General features: G+C 43.7%; 1 protein-coding gene across 3 annotated transcripts in view; it reads left to right on the top strand.

Annotated features, from left to right (window-relative positions):
• Cramp1 (cramped chromatin regulator homolog 1) overlaps positions 1-24,204 on the top strand; it is a 60,114-nt gene that overhangs the window by 24,296 nt on the left and 11,614 nt on the right. For all 3 annotated transcript variants that reach the window (XM_027425020.2, XM_027425021.2, XM_027425022.2), the window contains exons 5-15: positions 2,420-2,503; positions 4,919-4,967; positions 11,786-11,871; positions 12,345-12,468; positions 13,488-13,569; positions 14,119-15,291; positions 17,556-17,733; positions 19,445-19,626; positions 19,716-19,790; positions 22,472-22,553; positions 23,891-23,995. In XM_027425020.2, coding sequence (XP_027280821.1) covers positions 2,420-2,503; positions 4,919-4,967; positions 11,786-11,871; positions 12,345-12,468; positions 13,488-13,569; positions 14,119-15,291; positions 17,556-17,733; positions 19,445-19,626; positions 19,716-19,790; positions 22,472-22,553; positions 23,891-23,995 — 2,220 coding nt within the window. The remainder of the gene's footprint in view (positions 1-2,419; positions 2,504-4,918; positions 4,968-11,785; positions 11,872-12,344; positions 12,469-13,487; positions 13,570-14,118; positions 15,292-17,555; positions 17,734-19,444; positions 19,627-19,715; positions 19,791-22,471; positions 22,554-23,890; positions 23,996-24,204) is intronic.

The raw sequence follows: 24,204 nt of genomic DNA, 5'->3' as shown, positions 1-24,204 counted from the left end.
CTCTCCTTTTCCTGGGTGTAAGAACTCGAGCTCCCCAGGCATGCTCTGCTATCCTCTGTGTACTGGGGTGTACAGGATGGCTCCAGGCTAAAGCCCTTGAGGAACAAGATGAGGGAGCAGGCCAAAGTGTAGCTTCTTTCCATCTCAGCTTTTCAAAGGAGCCTGTGAAGTTTCACACAACAGTCCTGGTTTCCATATTGAACCATGTCCCTAATCGTTTTCTTCCTAAATACAGCTGGCACCTATTTCACCTGGGGAGGGCATAGGCAAGTGGGAAGGTGGGTTCTAAGGGTTCAGGCCGATGGCTCACCTGCACTCAGGGAACTCTATACCATAAAAGGTGTTATGGTGCTGTGTAACGTGAACTTTATGGCCTGGCACATCCCGCTGCCCTTCTTTGCCCCAAATGAACACACAGACACTATATTAGTTATGAAACTGTTGGCTGATGACTAGGGCTTCTTATTGGCTAGCTCTGTCTTAATTATTAACCCATTTCTATCAATCTATAGATTGCCACAAGGCTGTGGCTTACCCGGTAATGCCCCGGCATGTTGTTACTCCTTCGGCAGCATCGTGACTCTGGCTGTGAATGGAGGAGTAATTCTGGAATGGTGAAGCCACAGGGGATTCGACTTTGGAGAGGCTTCTGAGATATGCTGTGAGGGAGCTGCTAGTGGCAGCATTCTGCCGGGTCCCTGCCTGGTTCCATTTGAGTTCTACCTGTCCGTCTTCGGTTTTCCTCTGAGGCCCATTCTTCCACTGGAGTCAGGGAGGGAAAAGAAATAAGAAGCTTGTGGCAACCAAGGAGCCATGGTTACCGACCTGCCGCTACTCTCAGGCTCCCACGGCCCCTGCGCCTCCGGGGAGTAGCCGGGGTTTGAAAGCACCTGACATGTCCTAAGTAACTCAGAAATAATTGTTTGGAACCCATGTCGAAGGAAGGGCAACGATGATTACAGCTGGGGATTTGCAGGACTTTGTTCCTTTTAGTCTCGACCACTGCAAGTACCACCCTAATGCATTGAACCTTCAACTTCAGCCAGCCTCTGAATTATGGTCCTCTTGATGGTGCAGCTGGTTTGGTGGGGTCTCTTCAGGAGGTTACAATCCACAAGAAACAGAAGTTGGCAGTTAAGAAAAGGTATGAGTGAGATTGGAGATGCAGCTGACTCGATGAAGAGCTGTATGTGGCTGGGAACGTGGTTATCTGGAGCAAAGGGAGTAAAAGTCAGGCACTGGCAGTGTACAAAGCATTCACAGTGGACAGCACTGTCCTGCAGGCATTGTGGTTAGTGACTTCATTACACCACAGGATAAGTCTGAAAAGACCCACAAGAGCCATGAAGTAGAGAACTGCATATGTACATTACAGATCTCATGTACGAACATGCAAAAAATAGAGGGGAAAGTTTATGTAGCTTCCTTACCATTTCAGGTGGCAAATGTTTGGGCCACTAAATAAGGTTTGCTGCTCAAATGAAGCAGTTCTTCACATGAGGTGCCTCTAAGTCTACCTAGAGAACCTTTGCCTACTATGTTCAGCATGCTACACCCGCTAGATGAAATAACTCCACTTGTTTGTAAATCTGGAAGCCTTTTTTGGCTCATCATGGTTTCAGTATGTCATAGATCCTGCAATGAAAATTGTGTTCCTCAATATCGACCCCTCCATTGTAATGGCCTATGATGCTGTTCAGAATGTGCATTCTGTATGGACTCTGCAGAGAATAAAGCCAGAGGAAGAGAATTTTGTTTTGAAGTTCTCTGAGCAGGCAGGGACCTTTCAGAATGCTGCCACTCACAGCATATCTCAAAAGCCTCTCCAAAGGTGATTCAATACCCTGTGGCTTCACCATTCCAGAATTACTCCTCCATTCACAGCCAGAGTCGTGATGCTGCCAAAGGAGTAACAACATGTCAGGGCATTACCAGGTAAGCCACAGCCTCGTGGCAATACATAGACTGATAGAAATGGGTTAATAATTAAGACAGAGATAGCCAATAAGAAGCCAACATCTTTATAATTGATATAGCTTCTGTGTGTTTTTTGGGGGCTCTAGGGCTGCGGGACCCCTGCCAGGCCAGAAAACTCACATCAACAGTGCTGGCCATTCAGTTCTTTTTCCCCTTTCTCTGAGAACAAGCCATTTCTTTTCCAGGAGACATTTGCTCTACCTGTCAGGAGTAATGTTTAGACCTTGTTTTTTAGATTTTTACTGACAGTAAAGCAACACTATTCCTCATGCTTTTTGCCAGTTTCTTCAGAGATCAGCAACTACATGTCCAAGTTGCTGTGATCCATATGTGATCAGTCTAAGCCTCTTGAGAGTGTGCTTCCGTTGTTCTTGTACAAACAGACTGTACCCTGTGATGTCTCTGTCCCTCCCACCTAAACATCTGTACTTTTATCTTCCAGTGTTCTCTCGAGGGCTAAAGAAATCATCCCAGGAACTCTATGGTCTTATCTGCTATGGAGAGCTACGAAAGAAGATCGGGGGTTGTGAGTACTATTGCTGTTCTTGGATCATCATAGTGGGTTGTTGTCCTCGTCACCGCTGATCTTTATTGCATAGGAATGCCTGTTTTCTCTCCAACTTTTATGTTGAAATTTTTTTTTGACAACAGAAAAGTTGTAAAAAAGATATGATGACTATTCTTTCATGTAGTCTACCATGTTTGTTTATGCTTTTCACATAGGCTTACACACACAGGTGCAGTTTTTCCTCACTGTCATGTAACTGTACATCTTCATCTCATACTCTAAAGACCTCAGTCCTATGACCTGAAGTAGACACTTCTACACACCACCTGTCATGATTGCAGTCATTTCAAACCTATCAAAGGGTGCTTTTCCTGCTAATTTCCTGCCTATATTCAGAGTCTTTAGAACATCCCCAAGTGATGTTCAAGTCCTTGCCCAGGACTACTGCCCCATATGCAAAGCCATGGTGATTGGTTGCTTTTTTCTGCCATGACTGCCTAGCTGAGCCAGCATATGACAGGAGCCTTAGTTCTGGCTGAATCTTCATAGGTCCTAGCCTGACTGCACCTCAAGGCTGCTTGTCCTTATCTTAGCCTGTGGCCCTGGCACAGGCATCTGCTAGATGTGATGTCCAGGACTTCTCACTTTCCCCCCCCTTCCTCTCCTTTCTTCCTGTTTCTTCCAGGACATGTCTCATAAGGTCCCATCTAATTGGTTTGGCCTCCTCCACTTGGGCATCACTCGTAAGCCACCTCTGTAGAACCTGCTAGACACAGGACTGCCATGACTTTCCTCTTCATTAACCCATCTTTTGCAGATGTGAGCTCTACTGTCCCCGTTGATACATGGCTGGGTCTCCTTGACTTAAACTCTTTTGTTCTCTCTCTCTCTCTCTCTCTCTCTCTCTCTCTCTCTCTCTCTCTCTTTCTCTCTCTTTTTTTCCCCCTTGTTTTGTGGTAGTACATGAAGAGGTTAGTTAGTGTCCATCTAAGAGCCATGGTGTGCCTTGCTCTTGCAAGACCATGCCTACATTTGCCTTTTTCAGTATTCTTCCTCCTTTCCTGAAGGCCCATTTCCACCTGGGCCCTTCAGAGTGAGCGCTTCCTTTACTTTCTGTGGCGCAGTTTTACCAGCATTGAATCCTTTCACTTACTGTTCATCTGAAAAGCCTTCATTTTGTTTTCATTCTTTTTTTGTTTTTCAATACAAGGTTTTTTTGCGTAGCCCTAGCTATGTCCTGTAATTCACTTTGTAGACCAGGCTGTCCTCAAACTCAGAGATCCATATGCTTCTCCTCCTGAATGCTGGGATTAAAGACTTAACACCACCAAGCCCAGCTCTGTTTTCATTCTTTTTTTTTTCTCTGTGGCTTTGTAGACTGTCCTGGAACTAGCTCTTGTAGACCAGGCTGGTCTCAAACTCACAGAGATCCACCTGCCTCTGCCTCCCGAGTGCTGGGATTAAAGGCGTGAGTCACCAACGCCCAGCTTCTGTTTTCATTCTTAAAAGAAGTTCATCAGAGTAGAATTCTGATTTGTCTGATTTTGTTTTTTGTTTGGTTTGGTTTTTTCTTTTTCTTCTTTAATCATGTTTATAACTGTTCTTCAGTGTCTGTCCTGCACTGTCTATGATAAAAAGTCCTGTAAGTCCTTCATAGGTGCAGTACATCTCTGGCTGCTTTTACAATTGAATTCTTGTCTTTGGTTCTCTGCCTGGGTGAGTGATTGTGATCCCACTATTACTCAGTCACTCAATACTGTTAAGGAATTTTACAGTGTGTACCCCAATGCCTAGGTTCTTGTGTTATCTTTTTAATTCTTTCTTTCCTGTGAAGACATGATGAGGGCAGAGAAACTAGGGCATTAGAGTCATCTTTGTTTGTTTGTTTGTTTTTGTTTTTCAAGACAGGGTTTCTTTGTGGCTTTGGAGGCTGTCCTGGAACTAGCTCTTGTAGACCAGGGTGGTCTTGAACTCACAGAGATCCACCTGCCTCTGCCTCCTGAGTGCTGGGATTAAAGGTGTGCACTACCACCGTCCAGCTTAGAGTCATCATTTAACAGACCTTGCAGTTCCAGTTATATACCTGAAAGTCCACATACAGTCAGTCATCAGGGGAAAAAGGCCCAGGACCCAGTGAGATACCTGAAGGAAGCAGTATGGGAGTTGTGGTTCAGCAGTACTAGACTATCAGCCACAGTTTCTAGAAGAGGTTAGCTGTACAGGGAGCACATTAGACCCTTGAGACAATGGTTAAGAAGAGGCTGTGTGGGACAGACAAGGTACTGGTCAACTTCACTGCAGATGCAGATTCTTTAAGATACAGAACATTCATTCGTAAGATCTGGAGTCTGTGTGGAAGGCAATAATATAGGAATTGTGATTGTTTACTTCTAACTACCCCATGGCCTCATTTATTTTTCTTTACATTTAAAGGTATGGATGACAAGAATGCAACAAAGTTGAATGAGCTCATTCAGGTTGGGTAAGTACAACTGTCTGTGTATGCTGTTCATGCATCGAACTACAGAGGTTGAAATATGTGCTGTTTTCCTTCATTTTCTTTTATAATTTTATTATTGTGCATATTGTGTGTAAGTGCTGATGTGTTGTGGTGCTTGTGTGGAGGTCAGAGCATAGCTTTCAGCAGTCACTTCTGTGGTATCCACTTACTGAACTCAGGTCATCAGATTGTGTAGTGTTCTAATTTGCTTTTTGTTCTGATGGACACAATGACCAAAAGCCATTTCGGGGAGGAAAGGGTTGATTTGGCTTACACTTTAAGGTCACAGTCCATCACTGATGGATGTCAGGGCTGAAACTGAAGGAACCATGGAGGAATGGTGCTTACTGGCTTGTTCCCTGCTGAAGAATGATTCTACCCACAGTGGGCTGGGCCCTCACATTTCAGTCATCAGTGAAGACCGTTACTCACAGATACAGCTACCAGCCAGTTTGATCTGGGCAGTTCTTCAGTTCACATTTCCTCTTTCAGGTGACTCTTGGTTGTATCAAGTTAATGATAAAGACATTAATTAGGACACAGGGCAGATATTTTTATTTGCTCACCCTTTTAACTAGCCCTCCAGTTTCTTGATCAGGACCCACACAATTATACCTTGTTACTGTCATCTTAGGCCTGTGTTTTTGTTCCCACAGATGTTCCTTTTGTGCCAACCCTTGCCTGTGGCTCTGTGTACAGATGGCCTGGGCTTGAATTCTCTTTCCTTAATACTTTGATATGTTGGCTCCTGGGCTGCTTTGGGTGGACTCTCTTGACTTTCAACTCTTAATCTGGCTCTCTTGACTTCCAGAACTTATATGTTATCTCAGTGTCACAAGCCACCAAGATATTTTCAGCTCATTGTTTTTGACCTTTTCTGTTCCAAAGATACCATCTACATCAGGGTTGAGTATAGAGATAGCATACTGCCTTGTCTTCAGGGTTCCTCCATTGAGTGCACCAGCTGACTTGGATGATAGAGTTAACATTTTAATCCTCCCGAGTCCTCTTGTGTTCTGCTTGTCTCTGGAGTTTGGTACATAGGTCAGTAAGATCTTACCCTGAGCCTCTCTTTAGTTTCATACCCACCCTGTGTAGTCTCTTGGCTGCTCCAGAACATGTTTCTGCACATGTTTTTGTTGTTGTTGTTTGTTTGTATTATGAGTTTCTTCAGTTTTTCCAAAGGTCTCCGTGAACTTTCCTGGTTGAAATTAGCTACAGGGTTCCATATCTAGTTTGGGGCCCTCGTGAAAGCTCTTTTTTTCTCCCTCTAATTCTCCATCTGGGACTTAGAGCTTAACCTTCCTTCTCTTAGCACCACCCCCCCCCCTTTTTTTTTTTTTTTTTTTTTTTTTGGCAAGGCTGAGTATAGGCCTGTTATAGGAGCTTTTTTGGGAAGATTGGTGCTCATGAGGTGATTATTCTTATGGTCTTATCAGTAGGTGAGAAGTGGCCCTTGAGGCCTAGTACCACCCCTGTGATTTGATATAATAGGAGCATATCTTCCCTGATTTTATTTCAGAATTCACTGATTTAAACTATGGGTGATTTTTTGTTTTTATAACAAGGCTACTATTGATGGGATTCACCTGGCCTACTATAGTACCTTCCTGGAATAGATAGATCAAATGGCTATAGCGGGTTCTGGGTGTTGTTGATGGGATGAGTGAGTGTTCACGTCAGCATGGGTTGTATCTTGTGGTAAGGAGATGAAACACTGATTCCTGGCTAGGCCAGTATCCTAGAAAAACTTCTGAGTAGCACTAAGGAAACTGATAGGCATCTCCCACTCTTACTTGATGGACACCTCAACTGGTACTACCCCACCATATACCATGGTGTTCTAATAGTGTGTGCAGAGATTTCTGTTTGAACCTCTGGGCAAGTTGAGGCAGAAAGTGTATACATTATACTCATCCATTGGAAATGTCTAAGTGACTGTATGCTATCATGAGAGGGTGGGTGTTATAGTGGAAGCATTGCACCAGAGGCAGGTCTACAATTAATGACCCTTCTGTGCCTTTGTGTGCCTATGTGCCTGTGTATATCTGTAGAACATTACATTGAAATGATAGCTATGAGTAGGTAACAGGAAGGGATCCCATCTTGAATATCTAGGGACAGCTTTCTGAGGTATGATGTTTAGGCTGGGGGTACATGAGGTGCAAAGACAATGGCTACAGAAGAAAGGCCAGGAGTAGCTCTAAGTCTGGTGGGTTGGGACAGGCCCTGTCCTGCTGCATTGCACAGGGTTTCAGTGGTCTTCAGTTATTTCTGGAAGCTAGATCAGGCAAATCAGGAAAGTCCTGGGTAAACCATTCCTTTGGCTCCTATGAAGAGTTAAGTTAGGGATGCATGTTAAGATTGGCATTTAGTGGTTTTGTTTGTTTGTTTGTTTAAAGTTTTATTTGTTGTATGTGTTTGCCTATGTAGATGCATGTTCATACCCTGGTGCCCACAGAGGTCAGAAGAGGGTACTGGATCCCTGGAACTGAAGCTACAGATAGTTGTGAACCACCATATGGGTTCTGAGAATCGAACTTGGGCCTTCTGAAAGAACAAGTGCTCTTAACCACTAAGCCATCTCCCCAGCCCCTTACTTGGTGTAGTTATATTTTACATATAGTTATATGAGTTTGACATTTGGGGGTTTACATATTTTATTGAATTTAGTAGCTTTTACATTGATTTTATTTTTTAAGAGTAGTTTTTAAGTTTATAAGAAAATTTTGAGCCGGGCATTGGTGGCGCACACCTTTAATCCCAGCACTCGGGAGGCAGAGGCAGGCGGATCTCTGTGAGTTCGAGACCAGCCTGGTCTACAAGAGCTAGTTCCAGGACAGCCTCCAAAGCCACAGAGAAACCCTGTCTCAGAGAAAAAAAAAAAAAAGAAGAAGATAGAAAATTGTGTAGAAGGCTAAAGGATAAGATCCTGCTCAAGGCCCTGGGTTCCATTCCTAGGATATCGAAAATAGCATTATTACAATTGATGAACCTGGTGGCTTGTTCCTTAAATCCCAGTTCCTGGAATTTGAAGCAGGAGGATCATGCTAAGGCAGACAGTTATGGTACCTCTTCTAATGCTTCATCATTATTGACTGTGGTTTTTGTTAGGGATCTTGGTTTCAGGTGTGTTTAAGGTTGCACAGATGTACAATAAAACACCTCCCTCCCTACCATTACAATTTCATTCAGAATACTTTCTCTGCCCTAAAAAGCTATTATCTGCTGTCTCTTTGTCTCTCCCTTTACTATTTTAGAGGTCTGCTTTCCATTGAGCATCATCTGATTGTAGTTAACTAGCATACAATCTGTTTAGATTGCCTCTGCCATTTTTGGCTCTGTGAGTTTAACAAGAACACATAGCAGGGAATGTCTAGCCCATGCCTAACTCTGGGCCACCATAGTGCTACTCTTTATAATGCCTTCCTTTTCTGAGCAGCTGTTCGTTTGGGACCATCATATAACCTGTGAGATTGGTGGTTCTCTTTAAGCAGTGTGCATAGGACACTCTGAGGCATTGTACAGAGCTCCACAGCTCATTGCCTTCCCCTGCCCAGTGGAGTTAGTAGCATGAACATACCTATCTGTTGATCTGTCCGTTGTGGAGTATTACTGGGTTATTTAGGGTTTTTTAATGTTTATGAAGGAGTAACTCTAAATCTAAGTCATGAGGTTGTTTTGTGAGCATGAGTTTTTATTTCATCTGGGCATCCCAAGAAGAGATGTGAACATGTATCTGTCTTTATTAGAAACTGTCTTCAAAAGCCTGGTCCAGGTGCTTCCATGCTCCCAAGGACTTCTGATATGTCCAACTTGGTATGAAATTGCTTTGAGTTTATTTCTTTGGTGATCAATGGCATTGAGCATGAGTTTTTGTTGTTGTTTCTACATCTGTGTGTGTGTGTGTGTGTGTGTGTGTGTGTGTGTGTTTGTGTGCACGCGCTCACATGTGCATGTGTATTCATGTTTTGTTTTTAAATCCCAGTCCCTTACAGGGCTCTTGTTGGAGAAGCTTGTTGAAAAATTGACTCCTCCATCCTTTATTACTCTCTTTAAAATATTCTTCCTGGTTCCCCTTCTGTGTCACTGTTAGTGCTCTATCACTTTTTATCAGTGTGTTTCACTTGGTATAAGGTAATTTAATAATTTTGAGTTACTAAAATATGTGGTTGCTTAGAGACCTATTTCCTGTGAATTATTCCTCCAGATGGAAAGTGAGTAAGGGGTGCTAGCCTCCTTGGGCTCTTCTTGCTCCCTTAGTCAGGCTTTCTTATTTTTAGCTTTGCATTTTGGTATTTAGCATACAGAGGTAGTTTGGTCCTTGGGTGGTGTGTGCATATGGGGTGCATATGACAGATGAAATGATGGGCAGAGGGATACTTAGGATTGATGTAAAGACATTTAAGAGGACAGTTAAGCAAATGAATCAGTGGATAGAAGAATGGCTGGTTGAGGGATGGATAGATAGATAGATAGATAGATAGATAGATAGATAGATGTATACAAAGATATGTAAATGATTGGGCAGATATAGCATAGATGGATGAATGTGCTAATAGGAGTTAGATAGATGGAAGAATAAATATAAATGCATGGATAGACTCACAGATGGAATAAGGATGAGTGAGAGAAAACATGGACAGATGAGTGGGTACATGGCTTAGTGTGTGGGTGGGTAGGAAAATAGATGCTTGGCTAAGTAAATAGATATTCAGGTGGAAGGGTGAGTGTATAAGATTGTAGCTGCCTTAGCATGAGGAGTTACTGAGCTTTCTGTGTTGAATGATTGTACCCATCTCCCATTTGAGACCCCACTGTTTGAATTGTCTTATGAGTACTTGCTGAAAACCTTAAAAGTGTTTGGAGCCAATATGAAACCACTATGCAGGGTTCTGAGACTTCATAATGCTAAAACCTGAGCCATATTCCTTTTCAGGATAGAGGTATGTGGTATAGCACTTCTCTCCTGACTTTAGGCCTAGTTGTCTCCTGCTTTACATGTATATCTTTGAATTGCTTTTTTAATCAAATATTGTATCAACAGACCCCTTTCCACTGCTTGTTCTGTTTAAAGCTATAGTTCAGTTTTTTTTTTTTAAAGATGTATTTATTTATATATACAGTGTTCTGTCTACATGTGTCCTTGAAGACCGGCACCAGATCTCATAATGGATGGTTGTGAGCCACCATGTGGTTGTTGGGAATTGAACTTAGGATCTCTGGAAGAACAGTCAGTGCTCTTAACACTGAGCCATCTCTCCAACCCCCAGTTTATATTCTTATCTGCAGATGTAAGCAGCATTATCTGAGAACAACATTTTTTAAAATTATATAAGTATAGTATAAATACATTGTGAAAGAATATCTTTTTTCTTAGATAGTTTTAAACATGCAAAATCAGCTGGGAAATCAGCACTTGGGAGGCAGAGGCAGGTAGATCTCTGTCAGTTTGAGGAAAGCCAGTGCTCAGGAAAAAAGAAATATAAAATCAACAGCTAGCCCATCTCCTTCCTCTCAACTAAAACTTTCCTTAGGGAATTTACATGAATGAACACTTAGAAGCAAATATGAATCTGTACTAGTATGACTATATCATTCCTTCCACATCTTTAGAATCACCTCATGTATATTCTGCCACTTTCCTGCATATGTCTTAGAAATTAAAAAGCAAGAATAGAAGCTGCTCTCATAACTGACATGCTCACAGCTGAGAGTAGGTCAGTTAAAAAAAGTGGGGGAGGGGAGTCCAAACATACTTCTTTAATCCTGCAGGAGGCAGAGGCAAAGGCAAGGAGATCTCTTTGAGTTTGAGGCCAGCCTGGTCTATATTGTAAGCTCGAGGACAGCCAGAACTACAAAGTGAGACCTGTCTAACAACGATGGGTTAAAGCAAAGAGGCATAAAGTGATAGTGAGTTTGAACATGTTATAAAATGCAAGCATGTATTCCTTCCCCTGTAGAAAAGGCCAAAGCCTTTTCTTCAACCTGGATCTGCTTCAATCTGCATCCAAAGCACATCATTTGTCTTTTCATATTCAAACAGTGGAAACTCAATAGTCAGACTGATCAATCTTAACTTTTGGCTGTCATGTTCACTGTCTGAAAACCAGCTACCTTTACTGAGTGCTTTGAAAGCATTCAGCTATGGGTTTTTTGTTTATTTGTTTTGTTTTTGCTTTGTGTTGTTTTGTTTTTAAAGGAGCTCTCATCTTCATTTCAGTAGCCAAACAATATTTCTGTATTGTATATAATTTCTAAGCTACTGCAGCTCCAGCAAAAGACCTTGGCTAGCCTAAGGTCTTGTGTTTGGGCCTGTGACACCTAACTCTAACTGCTTATATCCTTGCCCTACTGTATGGATTATAGGGGGTTGAGATTACCCTGCTGTGGCAAATTGGTCATGAAGAGTTCACAAAAAGTCATGTAAAGGTGGGTAGGCAGGTCAGGTGGAAGACATACAGAGGTGGCTATGGAGTTTCTGTTTTAAGGCTCTAAGGAGGAGGAATGCTTAAAGGTGGGGTGAACAGAGCAGCTCAACAGTGAGCCTAGCTGTGTGTGACATTCAGTAGTCATGCTTTCATCACAGTTTGCTTCCTATAAATAGCACATGTCCCTTGGTCTGGAAAGTAGCAGATATCTAGAGATCCTGCCTCTACCTACTATCAGAGGTGACCATGACTGACAGCATAGGGTTGGATGCTCACCAGGCCTTCCTGTTTACCACACTTCAGACCTGATAACCCTTCATGTCTTCCATTCACATAAAGTTCTCAGCATTGCTTCAAATTCTATTCCAGGGCCACCACAGTACGTTATAAAGGGAGAAATCTGCGGATCAAGGCACCCATGTGTCGAGCCCTAAAGAAACTCTGCGATCCAGATGGTAGGTGGCAGGAGAAGGGGTGGCATATATTGTAGCTTCCATGGTTGTTTTGTTCCATCCCACGATGGGCAGGCTATGGTACTTTGTGACTGACTGTTTAACCATCTCCTGTGAATAGACAGGGGTGGGGTTTGTTTTTTTGTTGTTGTTGTTTGTTTGTTTGTTTTGTTTTGTTTTGTTGTTTTTTGGTTTTTGTTTTTTGAGACAGGGTTTTTCGGTGTAGCTCTGGCTATCCTGGAACTCACTCTGTAGACCAAGCTGGCCTCAAATTCAGAGATCTGCCTGCTTCTGCCTCCCAAGTGCTGGTATTACTGAGTTTGACCCTTCCTAGGGTTCCTCTGTTCTTCTTGTTTCTAGGCATAAGACTGTCTCCTTTGGTAACAGTCTCAGTTTCCTATGGTTTTCTGGCAAAGTGTTTTGTTTTCTACCTTGAGGTTGGTCTGCATTGGACTTTCATGGTCCCTTTTCCTCAGGTCTAAGTGATGAAGAGGACCAGAAGCCAGTGCGCCTACCCCTGAAAGTTCCTGTAGAACTTCAACCACGGAACAACCATGCCTGGGCACGAGTACAGAGCCTGGCCCAGAACCCACGTCTCAGGTGACATTTAGCATGAGGAAGGGCCCCATGACAGGCAGGACGTGAGGGTTTGGTGTTTCAGTTTCACTCAGGGTATCCTAGAGAAACAGATTTTGCCTAGTGCCCTGACACCATATGAGGACAGGGTATGGAGGTGACATTGTCATGATAATGCTCTTGAGTTGGAGGGTGGTCTTAAGATCCTGAATTGTAATTCTACCAGGCAAGGGTCTTTGGCCAAGTAAGAAGATATCATTGTGATTGCCTGCAGAATCTTCATCTTTCCTATAAAGCTCCTACATTTCTTTGTTTCTGGTTCCCTGAAGATTTGTAGGTAATTTATGAACAAAGCCCTGCCATACCTTTGGTCCATTTCCCATTTACAGTTTGTTAATCTGAAGTAAAATTCATACAACATTGAGTGAGCTGTTAGCCACTTGAATGTTTATAGTTAAGTGACAGTTTGTTCACTGTGTTGTACAACCTTTATCTCAATTGACTTCCAGAATGTTTTCATCATCCCATGTGCCTGTTAGCCAATGCTCGTCTCTGTCTGCTGCTTTTTATCCTGGTGGACTTGTCTCTTTTAGACATTTGATGTTAATGGAGCCACACAGAGGAATCTGCTCTGTCTGACATCTCTCATTGGCCTACTACTGTTCTGAGGCTCATCTATATTTTACCATGTGTTAGTGCTTCATCTCGTCTATGTGTTTATTTTATTTTCTTAGAGCAAATTAGGGGTAACTACTTTCCCTCCACCCTTGAAGACAAAGAGCACTGATAAAATAGGTGGTGATGCTTTGAATGCTTACACACTAGCCAAGCACCCACAATGGAAAGTGTTCCTAGACCTCTTTGTGTTATTTATAGCTCTATGTGACTCTATAGTGCTTTCAACAGACAGGACTTACATTAAGGAATAGGAGCTGAAGACCCTGTGGATCCCCCCTTCTAGTGTCTACTTATCTGTCATATGGTTTTGGTGCAGGCAGTCATTAGACTGGCTTTCTTACTATAATCTTTTTTTCATTTCATAGGATGATTGTGGAGCTACATCGAAAAGTCTCTAGTCTCATTGAGTTCTTGAAGCAGAAGTGGGCACTCCATGAAGTGCGAATTGTATCTTTTTTCAACTGAAGCAGACCCTCCAAACCTGTCAGCTATTCCTGCATGGGAATGGGGTCTTGTGTTCCCTAGTTCCTGTCATTGCTATGGGGCCCTGTGGGAGTCCAACACTCTTGGGTTTAGGTGTAAAGTCCTGCCTTTGACCTACTTGCACTGCTTGTATTCAGTCTCAGCCACCTCTCCATGTTTTGAGTGGCCAACTATCTGGCCCATGAGATGTGGTCTAAGTATCCCCATCAGTAGAGTGGGTGGGAGGATAGACACACATTGCAGCCTCCTTTGTGTCCTTGGCGGGTTATTGGCCCTACTTGTTCCCAGGAATAAATACTGTCATCAGGTGTGAGTTTCCTAAATACACTGAATACCTGAGCCAGCACAGTTGGTAGTAGCCTGAGGAAAGTTCCTAAGTGAGCCTCAGGAATATCAAGGGGTAGGTGGGGCTCCTAGGGAAGAAGGCCCTAGTCTGAAGTCCATAGCTCTCCACTGATAAATACCTTGATCACAGTGTAGTTTTTTGGAGTTGCTCCTTGACCGTGTGTCCAGCGGAAGACACTTGAGGAGAGGCAGCTGCAGGGCTCAAGCACAGCACAGACCCAGGAGAAGGTGGCATTGCACTTGTTCCCAGGCGAGAATTGTACACTGACACCACTGCCGGGCGTGGCCCGTGTGGTTCACTCCAAGGCCTTCTGCACTGTACACTGGCAAGAGGGTGGCCGGTGCAAGCAGGGCACCAAGGACACACACTCGCTGCCTCCAGCCCAGATCCTGGGCATCCAGAGTGGTCAGGGAATAGCCCGGGGCCAAGTGAAGTGCCAGAGGGGCAGTGCTGAAGGCAAGGGTGGGAGCCGGCTCCTTCCTAATGCAGATGCTTCACAGAGTTCAGGGGAGAGTTCCCCCGAGAGTGCTCCTGGAGAGGGGGCAGTTCCAAGTCTGAGCAGCTCGGATGCCCCTGACAGGCCTCCTCATGGGCACCAGGACTCTGGCCCACAGCTTGAGAAGACTCCTTTAGCAGCCCTTGCAGTAGGTGGGGACAGCCCCATTCAAGAATCTGGGACCCTGCCATGTTCCTGCGGCCATCCCCCAGATTTGGAAGATGAACTCTCACTCCTTGACCCTTTTCCCCGATACCTGAAGTCTTGCCAGGATCTCATCATTCCAGAGCAGTGCCGCTGTGCAGACACACAGTCTGGGAGAGAGCACCCTCTGGGCAGGGTAGCTTCCCCAGAGGCCCTCATGCCTAGCAGCAAAGAGGTTGCTGACAGTGGTCCCCCTGGCCTGGACCCTCAAACTGGCACCGATCCTCAACTTGACCCCAGGCTTCTGCCAGATATTTGTACTAAAGAGCTGGCAGATGTATCTCCTGAAGAGGCCCAGGAGAAAGGGAGCACCTCAGAACCTCTGTTGTCTCAGGGACAGCCTGCTGCCAGGCCTTCAAAGGAAGTCCCTGCCACCCAGCTGGCCCAGCAGCTGCGTGAAGAGGGCTGGAGCTTGCAGACCTCTGAGAGCCTCACTCTGGCTGAAGTCTACCTCATGATGGGCAAGCCAAGCAAGCTGCAGCTGGAGTATGACTGGCTGGCTGTGCTGGGCCCTGAGAACCAGGCGCCCACAGCACAGAGCCAGACTGTCCTACCCCGTTCTCCACCCTCAGCCCTCCACCAGCAGCGCCTCCTTAACTGCCTCCTGAGGCTTATCTCCACTGAAGTCCACCCCAAGATGGTGAGTGGTTTAGATCAGCCCAGGACATTGAGTAGTTTGAGGTGAGCCTGGGTTTGTGTGTCAAGCATGGCTCTTCAGAATTCCAAAGGTAAATAATCACCAGGGCTGTAGGGTCCTATACCCCATTGCCAGGGCTGATAGTGAAGGTCTGCAGCTTCAGCACTGTGGAAGAACCTCTGAGTGGATCCAGTGGCAGGGTTAATTAGCAAGCTGTGACTAGACAGATGACAAGTTAAAAGACTTCAGATTTGGCCTTTTGTGGAAAGATGTGGTATGGTCTCCTGCTCAAAGAGGGGAGGCCAGAGCAAACCTGAGTCAGTAGGAAAGTAAGAAGCCTTGACTTCAGCTAAGGGTAAGTGAGGCAGTTTAGAACAATGTTGTGGAAAATGATGAACCAGAAGCACTGCAAGGCACCCAAGGTAGGCTCCTGGCCAGCAGCCTTAATACCACTGAAATCTTGTGAGAAACAAGATTACAGGGTTAGACACATGCCATTGTCTCTCTGTCCACTCCACCATTCTAGAGGCTCACAGAGAAACACTTAGTTTGAGGCTAGGCTGGACTTTTAAAGACAAGACAAAGAAAAACACAAGGAAGGGATGAAAGAGAAAAGAAAGGACAGACATTGCCAAGGGTTGAGGGAAGAGGGGTTGCAGATGATAGCCAAGTCCCCATAGTGACCTGATGAGCTCTGTTGAAACTCAAGACCTTGGCTCAGAGACAGGTCATCTGTCCTTAGTCCCTCTTTTTCTGCCTGGCAGACCTGTGGCAAGCAAGTACTCCCAAGAGTCCTGAGACTCAGTCAGGAATTTGCCAGAGTTACCTGAAATGCTCAATCTGAGGTGGGAATACTACTACTATTCCCAGAACCTAGAGGCCAGAAGAAAGATACAGGGAACAGGGACAGGCTGGCAATGATGGCTTGCTTGGGCAGAGCAGATGAGACCATAGTGAGGATCTGGACAGAACTGTAGAGGGCATGTTGTGTAGTAACCCCATTAGGGCATCTGGTGAGGTCTTCCTGAAGGTGACAAGACCACCATGATAGAAAGGGCAACAAAGAGGTGGGATGCCTTTGTGAAGCCCTAGGACTTAAAGCCATCTATTTTTATGGCTTTTGTTTTGTTTCATTTGCTATCAATTGGTATGTGTGAATATGGGTGTTCCAATGCATGATACACACGTGGAGGTCAGAGGACAGCTTTTTAGGAATCGGTTTTCCTCCCATGTTGTTTTGAGGTAGAGTCCCTTTTTTTTCTGTCACTGCACTTCACTTCTCCAGCCTGTGTGGTCTGTTCTGTCCACTTTTCCTATCTTATAAGAATTCTGGGATTACAGATGTGTGCCTTCACATCCAGCTATTTACATGGTTTCAGTGAATCAAACTCAAATCCTCAGGTTTGTGAATCAAGTGCCTTTACCTGCTTAGCCATCTCCCTGAATCCCCTGAGGCCAACTCTTAAAGCTAGGCAAAAGGTTTTTCATCTGTTTCCTTCTTCTGACTCACAGTAGCAGAAGTTAACATGATTGTCTTAGGCTGCCTTTTCGCCCTGGCTTTAAAAGACAAACCTTTGTCACTTACCAGTACCTCTTCCCTATACTGTAACTCTGCTCTGCTGGTCCCTGCCCCCAGTGTGCCATAGAGCTGCTTGTCTGTTCTCACCACCACATTGTGGCAATGGAGACAGGCTAGGATCTCCTGAGGAAAGCAATGAGTTGCTTTAATTATTCATCTCGCTCACCTGGAGAATTAGAGTTAGGGGTGGTTAATGCTTGTGCTAACACTTGGAAGACTAAGGCAAGTGTATCACCAGAAGTTTGAAGCCAGCCTGGCCTACTTTGTAGATACATGCCAGCTAAGGCTATAGGGTGAGACCCTATTTCAATAAAGAATACCCCCTAGAGCTGGAGAGGTGGCCCAGCAGTTAAGGAAGCTTGCTGTTTTTCTTCCAGAAGACCAGAGTTCAGTTCCTAGCACTGGTGTGTGTGTGTGCGTGTGCGGGTGCGCGCGTGCGTGCGTGCGTGCGTGCGTGCGTGCGTGCGTGCGTGCGTGTGTGTGTGTGTGTGTGTGTATACAATAAAAAATAAACCTTTAAAAAATTAACACCCTAAATTTGTAAATTATAACGTTGGGGTATTTCCAAGGTGTTTTTGTTTTTGCTTTTTTCCCACCATGAAAATGAATGTCCTTAGGATATTTGTGACAGATCTATTTTCTTGACCTGAACCTGTTCCTTTGACTCTGAAACCTGATGTCTTTGCAGGCTTTTGAAGCAAACACAGCATCAACAGCCCCAGTCAGGCCCACCCAGGAGGAACAGTCTACAACCCCCCCAGGGAAGGTAGTGACCATCAGCTCTCGGAGTCCCCGCTGCTCTCGAAACCCATCAGCCCTCCGAAGCAGCAAGACTTTCCCATCTGGTTCTGCACCTTGTTCCCCAGGTATGCTTCAGGGTATCCTGTTGTCCTTGGTACTGAGTTAGAACTGAATACATGGTCATGCTGTCTACCACCCATGATCTAGTGGGCATAGCAGAAGCAGAGGATCACCTCCACTGGAGATGGTGAACATGGGAATATCATAAAAGACTGAGTTCATGTGATAAGCAGAGGGTGGGGTAGCCTTTATTGGTCTGGTCACATTGGAAGTTTTGCATCAGAAACCTTCATAGTATACTGAGTAGCTTACAGCCACTAAGGAGGATTGGTTTGTGAATCTGTAGTGACTTGATTTTCTTTACCTCCAAAACATTTGAATAAAGTAGTCTTCTATTAACGGGCATGCTGGCAGTTTATTGCAGTATTGAAAAGAAAGATGGAATAACCTGTTTTTTAGTATATCCTTACTTTTCATCCGAGAAATAATTTTGGTTTATTTTGTGGTACTAAGGATGGAGTTCAGGGCATCATCCATGTTAGGCAACACTTTGCTGCTAAGATATCACCCCAGCTCCTAGGAAGAAATTTGATTCTCTTACTGGGTACATAAAACCCAAAGCATGGCCATGCCATTTATTTCCCAGGGCATCAATTTTGCTTGCTTTAACCTACAGAGGCTATTTTCCCCTCTGTTGTAAGGAAGTTCCTACATTAGTGTACCAAAGATAACATAATTCTTTTGGCAAAACAAATATAGTATCCTGTCAGGTTAACAATTCTTTAATAATACTGTTTTTCATTTAAGAACATTGATGGCTTTACAATATCTCTGATTTACTATTTTGTGATCAGTTTTTCCACTTCTGTTTTCATGGCAATCCTTCCAGTGTGTGGACACATCTTGCAGTTGCTTGTTTTTTGTTTTTGCTTCCCCCTTCTTATGACTTTCTTTGTTTCCTGTGTAAGGAAACAAAATCTAAGCCACTAATCCTTGAGATGAAGGCATATTCCCTGAAGTGGGCCAGGCAGCAGCTCATGATTGCTTTTTCTGACTTCAAGTGAATTTCTCAGTGTCCTCTAATATTCTCTGTCTGATTGAGGATTGTAGACCCAGGGTCCTGTACTTCCATGTCTGGCAAGCTTGGCCTGTGAACTATGTTGGTCCATACCAAGCTATGAACCATGAAAATGCTTTTGTACCACAATGGCATTTCAACAGGGTTATTGTGAAATAAATATTTTGTGTCCTATTATCACTGGGACTATTTTCTATACAGTAAGGGATTTTAACCAGGGGTCAATAATGTGCAGCCTACTTTGTGTAATTGCCTGTGTTACACAAATAGCTACATAGGCATGTAACCATACTCTCTCTCAGACATACATCTGTGGCTGCTCTGTTGCTGCCACATGAAGTTGAGTTGCCATAGAGACAAGATGGTCAGAGTGTGTTGCTAAATAGCCTCTGTAGAGAGTCTGTTTTCTTTTGGCCAGCTAGGAATGCCCTAGGTTTTGTTAGCTCTGAAGTCTTGATTAGTTGTCCTGCCCCCCTACCCCCCCTCCATAGATCAGTGGTAATGTGCTTTTAATCAAGAGGCCTGCAGTCCCTGTAAAGTGGGGCCAGGAACCAAAGAAAGCAAGGCAGTACTTTACTGGGATAGAGCTGAAGAGTTGTCAGGTTCCTTTCCTGGTTTACTTCCTAGTGGAGCTGCGTTGCCCTGGAGGGTATGGTATGTAAGTGAGTGTCAGCACATAATTCTCCCTTCTGTTCCAGGTTTGAGAAATCCCCCAAGGCCTCTTTTGGTGGCTGGTTCCTCCAGCACAGGAAGTGGTGACTCAGATGGTGGCCTCTTTGCTGTCCCAACGACTTTGCCACCCAATAGTCGACATGGAAAGCTCTTCTCTCCCAGTAAGGAGGCGGAACTGACTTTTAGGCAGCACCTGGACTCCATCAGCGTGAGTGCTGGGAGTGCCAGGTTGGGTGGCTATGGTGTGCTTCGAAGGTAGAATGCCTATTCTTAGGGCTCATGCTCTTTGTCTTATAGATACAGTCAGACTTTTTCTCACCAAAGCCCAAGAAACTACGGAAACGGCACTTACGAAAGCCACTGGTGGTCCAGGTGAGGGAACGTTGCTTGAGTCTATGCATCTGCAGTATGTCTGTTAGGTCCCTACTCTAGCTATTGAACTGGCCATGAGATACTTTTCTTACATGTCTTTGGTTCTCAGAGTGAAATAGAGAAAAATTCCTGCCCTTGTCTTTCTTATTAATAGGAAAAACAAAACCATGAACAATTTACTGGTACCCATATAGATAAAGATAGACTTTGATTAGCATTGAAAATTACTTATATACAAGGCTGGGGTTCTGGGTCACAAGAGTGTCCAAGTTGGAATATTTCCAGGAGCTGCCAGAGCTTGGGCTTAAAACAGTCAGGAGGCAAAAGTTGGGCTGGCAGAAGCAAGGATTTGTAAAACTATAGTAAGTGGTGGGAGAACCCACAAATGCCATCTATCAACCATGACAGACACAGGATATACAAGGCACCCAAGAAAGAAGACAGCAGCATTTTCACATGAAAGACAAAGGGAGTAAGGCCATAATAACATAGCCATAGGAATTTGTGATTGTCTGTAGTTTTTGGAAGACACGAATAGACTAGGTTCCTTTTGCTTGTCTCTTAGAAATCCTTTTTTTTCTTTGGGTCTGGTGAAGTGACTTAGTGGGTAAAGGTACTTGCCACTAAGTCTTACAATCTTTCCTCACGTTTTAGAAGGACAATCCAACTCATAAAGTTGTCTTCTTACCTCTATACTCATGTCATGGTATGACTACACACTAAATAAATGAACATAATTTTAAATTTTTAAAGAAAATATTTTTCTGTAGTGGCAGCTTGCCTTGCCAGTAAACTTACTGTAGTAGCTACATTTTTTTCCTTGAGATTGGTTTATTTATAAATAAGAAGTATGCTGAAGTTAGTGGCTACAGGGTGAGACCATGTTATAAAAGAAAGGAGTATTGCATGAATGATGTTAGGAAGTATGTATACTAAACTTTTTAATTTTTGTTCATGCTCCCTTAGTTTTCAATTTAACTTCAGTTTCTTTGCTCCTTTGTCCCAGAAGTGGGAAAATACTTTCTGACTTGGTAGAGGCTCCGTGGCTGCTAAATTTAGCTTCTGAATATTAAACTAAACCCCATGGTCTGAACTGAGTCTGTTTTGTTTTCTGAATGAATATGTGTGTGGTGGCACAGTATGTGTACAGGTCTGTGCATATGGAGGCCAGAGGTCTATAGCAAATTTCTTCCATAATGCTTTCCACCTTATATATTGAGGCAAGGCTTCTCATTGGAACTCAGAGCTCTCAAGCTCTGCTAGTCTAGCTAGCCTGCTTGCTCAGGGGACCCCTTGTCTCTGCTTCCTGCAATCTGGAGTTTCAGGTGGCTTGACATGCCCATCTGACATTTATGTGGGTGCTGGGGATCTGAGTTCCTGTGTCATATATGCATGACAAGTACTTACTCCCTGAGCCATCTTCCCAACCCCATCCTGTTTTTATTATTTAAGATATCCAGCCGGGTGGTGGTTGCCCATGCCTTTAATCCCAGCACTCAGGAGGCAGAGGCAAGCAGATCTCTGTGAGTTTGAGGCCAGCCTGGTCTATAAGAGTTCTAGGACATGCTCCAAATCTACACCAAGAAACCCTGTTTCTAAAAAAACCAAATAAAATATCCAATATATAATGTTTCATATATATATATATATATATATATATATATATGTATCATAATGCTCACTCATTTAAAGTACACAGTTGGACAGGTTTTAGTGTAAGTATGGGGTGTTACCAACTCATGTTCTTTTCATAGAATATTCTTAGCTCTCAGAAGGAGCCTTGTTCCCAATAACTGCCAACCCACCTATCTCTATGGATTTACCTATCCTGGGTATTTCCTCAGATGGGATTGTACAGTATGTGGTCTTTTCCACTTAATATTTTTGTAAATCAGTAAAGCTTTATTGACAGAGAGCCATAGTTATGTTCATACTCTCTGTGGCTGCTGTGTCCCACAAGATCAGGGGCAATAGTGGCCTCAGAGCATTCTGTCTGGCTCTTTATGGACAAAACTTAACGAGTACTACCTAGCCCTTGGAATGAGGTATGGTAAGCCTCAAAAGTGTGCAGAGATGTTAGTGAGTTGATCATGCTGTCATCCCAAATTCTTTCTGGTCTCTGTTGTTTGCCAACATCCTGGGGAGATCATGCATGAACTAAGGTCTCAAGGCAACCCAAGCCCTTTATATATGAAAAGAGTATCAACTTTGTGCCAGACTCAGTTGTGTCATGATCCAGTGTGACTGACAGATCCTTGTAAATGTTGCACTGTTAGCACTGTCAGTGGTCAGTACAGGTTCTTCTTAGCTAAATAGGTACTTACAAGTATATCAGGACCTTTTGTTCACATGTAGGAAGGAGACCTGGAAATGATCATCTCTTATCTTTCAGTGCCTCTTGTTAGAAGCAGTCCATTAACTCTCTCCATTTTGCCCACCAAAATGCTCAGTATTGAGCCCTATCAGCCTATCTACCCCTTGGTTGTAAACAGATGCCTATATGTGCCTTCTAGCCAAATCCAGACCATTCTAGGTTTGAATTAGATCCTACTGATACTTCTTCAGTTTTCCTTGGGAAAGGTCTCATCCTAAGCATTCTAGACTGATTTTTTTTGACACTGATGTCTTCTTATCACCTTTACTATATGCAGTTTGTTTTTTTTTTTTCTCTTTTCTCACAGAGGACACTGCTCCCTAGACCCTCTGAAAACCAGTCCCACAATGTGTGCTCCTTCTCCATCCTGTCTAATTCTCCTATAGCCGGTAAGGACAAAGATTCCTGGGATAGCTTTCCCTCAATATGCCTCACTGTAGGACTGTAGGTGTGGCTTTCCATGGCTATTTGTGTGACATTTCCAGCATACCTGTGTTCATTCTATCAACATATACTAAGTGTATATTGTGCCCACTGTGTTGGGCCTGGCTGCCATTATGGGCAGGAAGACTGCCTGCCAGTGGCTGGAATGTACCTTCTTTTTTCTTTTTAAAGATCTTATTTATTTATTATGAATAAAACATTCTGCTTCCATGTATATCTGCATACTAGAAGAGGGCACCAGATCTCATAACAGATGGTTGTGAACTACCATGTGGTTGCTGGGAATTGAACTCAGGACCTCTGAAGAGCAATCAGTGCTCTTAACCTCTGAGCCATCTCTCCAGTCCTGAAATGTACCTTCTTTAGACATGTGTTCTATTGTCTTTGTTGGCAGCACCATTGAGTTCAGTTGTGTGTTTTCACTTTCTGCCTGTAGAGTCATGACAGGCACTTATAAAATAAATGGTGTTGTTGGAGTGTATGATCACATTTTTTATTTACACCATCTGTAAACTTGGTGTGTGCTCTTGTGCTTTGACATAAGCCATAGTGTGCGTTTTGTAGTAAACACAAATGCTTGTTGATTTATCTTGACTAATCTTTTTTTTTTTTTCTTTTTTTGCTTATGATTCTGGAGATCAAATCCAGAGCTGTAGGCTGATCAATTGATGTACTGCTAAACTATGTTATGTTTCCAGCCCTCATGAATCTTTTTATCTTTTTTCCTTTTTTTTTTTAAGATTTACTTATTTTCATGTGTATGTGTAAGTGCCTTTATGGCATCAAAAGCCTATGGAGGCCGGAAGATGTGTCAGATCTCCTGCAGTTACAGGAGGTCATGAGTCACTGAGTGGGTGCTAAGAAATAAACCTGTGTCTGCTGCAAGAGCAGCAAGTGCTCTTGTCCACTGAGTCATCTCTCCAGTCTCTTCATGAGTTGTATTCTTTTATTCTTTAATTTTATGTGTATGGATGTTTTATCTGCATGTATGTATGTGCAACATTTTCTTGTCTCCTGCCCATGGAAGCCAGAAGAGGGTGTTGGATTTCCTGAAACTGAAGTTAACAGGTGGTTGGGAGCTATCATATGAGTGTTTGGAACTGAAACTAGATCTCCTTCTTAGGAGCCTGTGTGATAATACTTCTCATTCTCGAGGTTAGCAAGTGTTTGGACTTGCTATGATCCTAGCTATGTCTGTGAAGGAACCCCTTCATAGCCCCATTGTGCGCTGTAGGGTATGGACAAACCAGTTGACATGACTGAATTTATCTTCCCCTCACAGGCAGAGGCTGGTTTCGGCCCATCCAGTCTTCTCTTACCAAAGCAGCTCTGTCTCGACCAATAGTGCCCAAGGTCCTCCCATCTCAGGCCACCAGTCACCTGCCCAGTAAGTCTGTAATGTGCACAGTGACAGCCACTATGTGAGCTTCCTTAGTCGCTTTTTTTGTCATACATCTTTGTAATGTTCTCTTCTTCTCCAAGGCATAATGTCTTACTGCTTTGCTAAGAGTATTTCAAATCCCTTGGCTTTTCACTGAAGAGAGGTAGAGGGAGAAGCTGTCCCAAACTCCCTGGGCATACATCATGGAGTGGAGT

Source organism: Cricetulus griseus, chromosome 7 (genome assembly GCF_003668045.3).
Source record: "Cricetulus griseus strain 17A/GY chromosome 7, alternate assembly CriGri-PICRH-1.0, whole genome shotgun sequence".
NCBI classification, from domain to species: Eukaryota; Metazoa; Chordata; class Mammalia; order Rodentia; family Cricetidae; genus Cricetulus; species Cricetulus griseus.
This window is presented reverse-complemented; position numbering and strand designations above follow the sequence as displayed.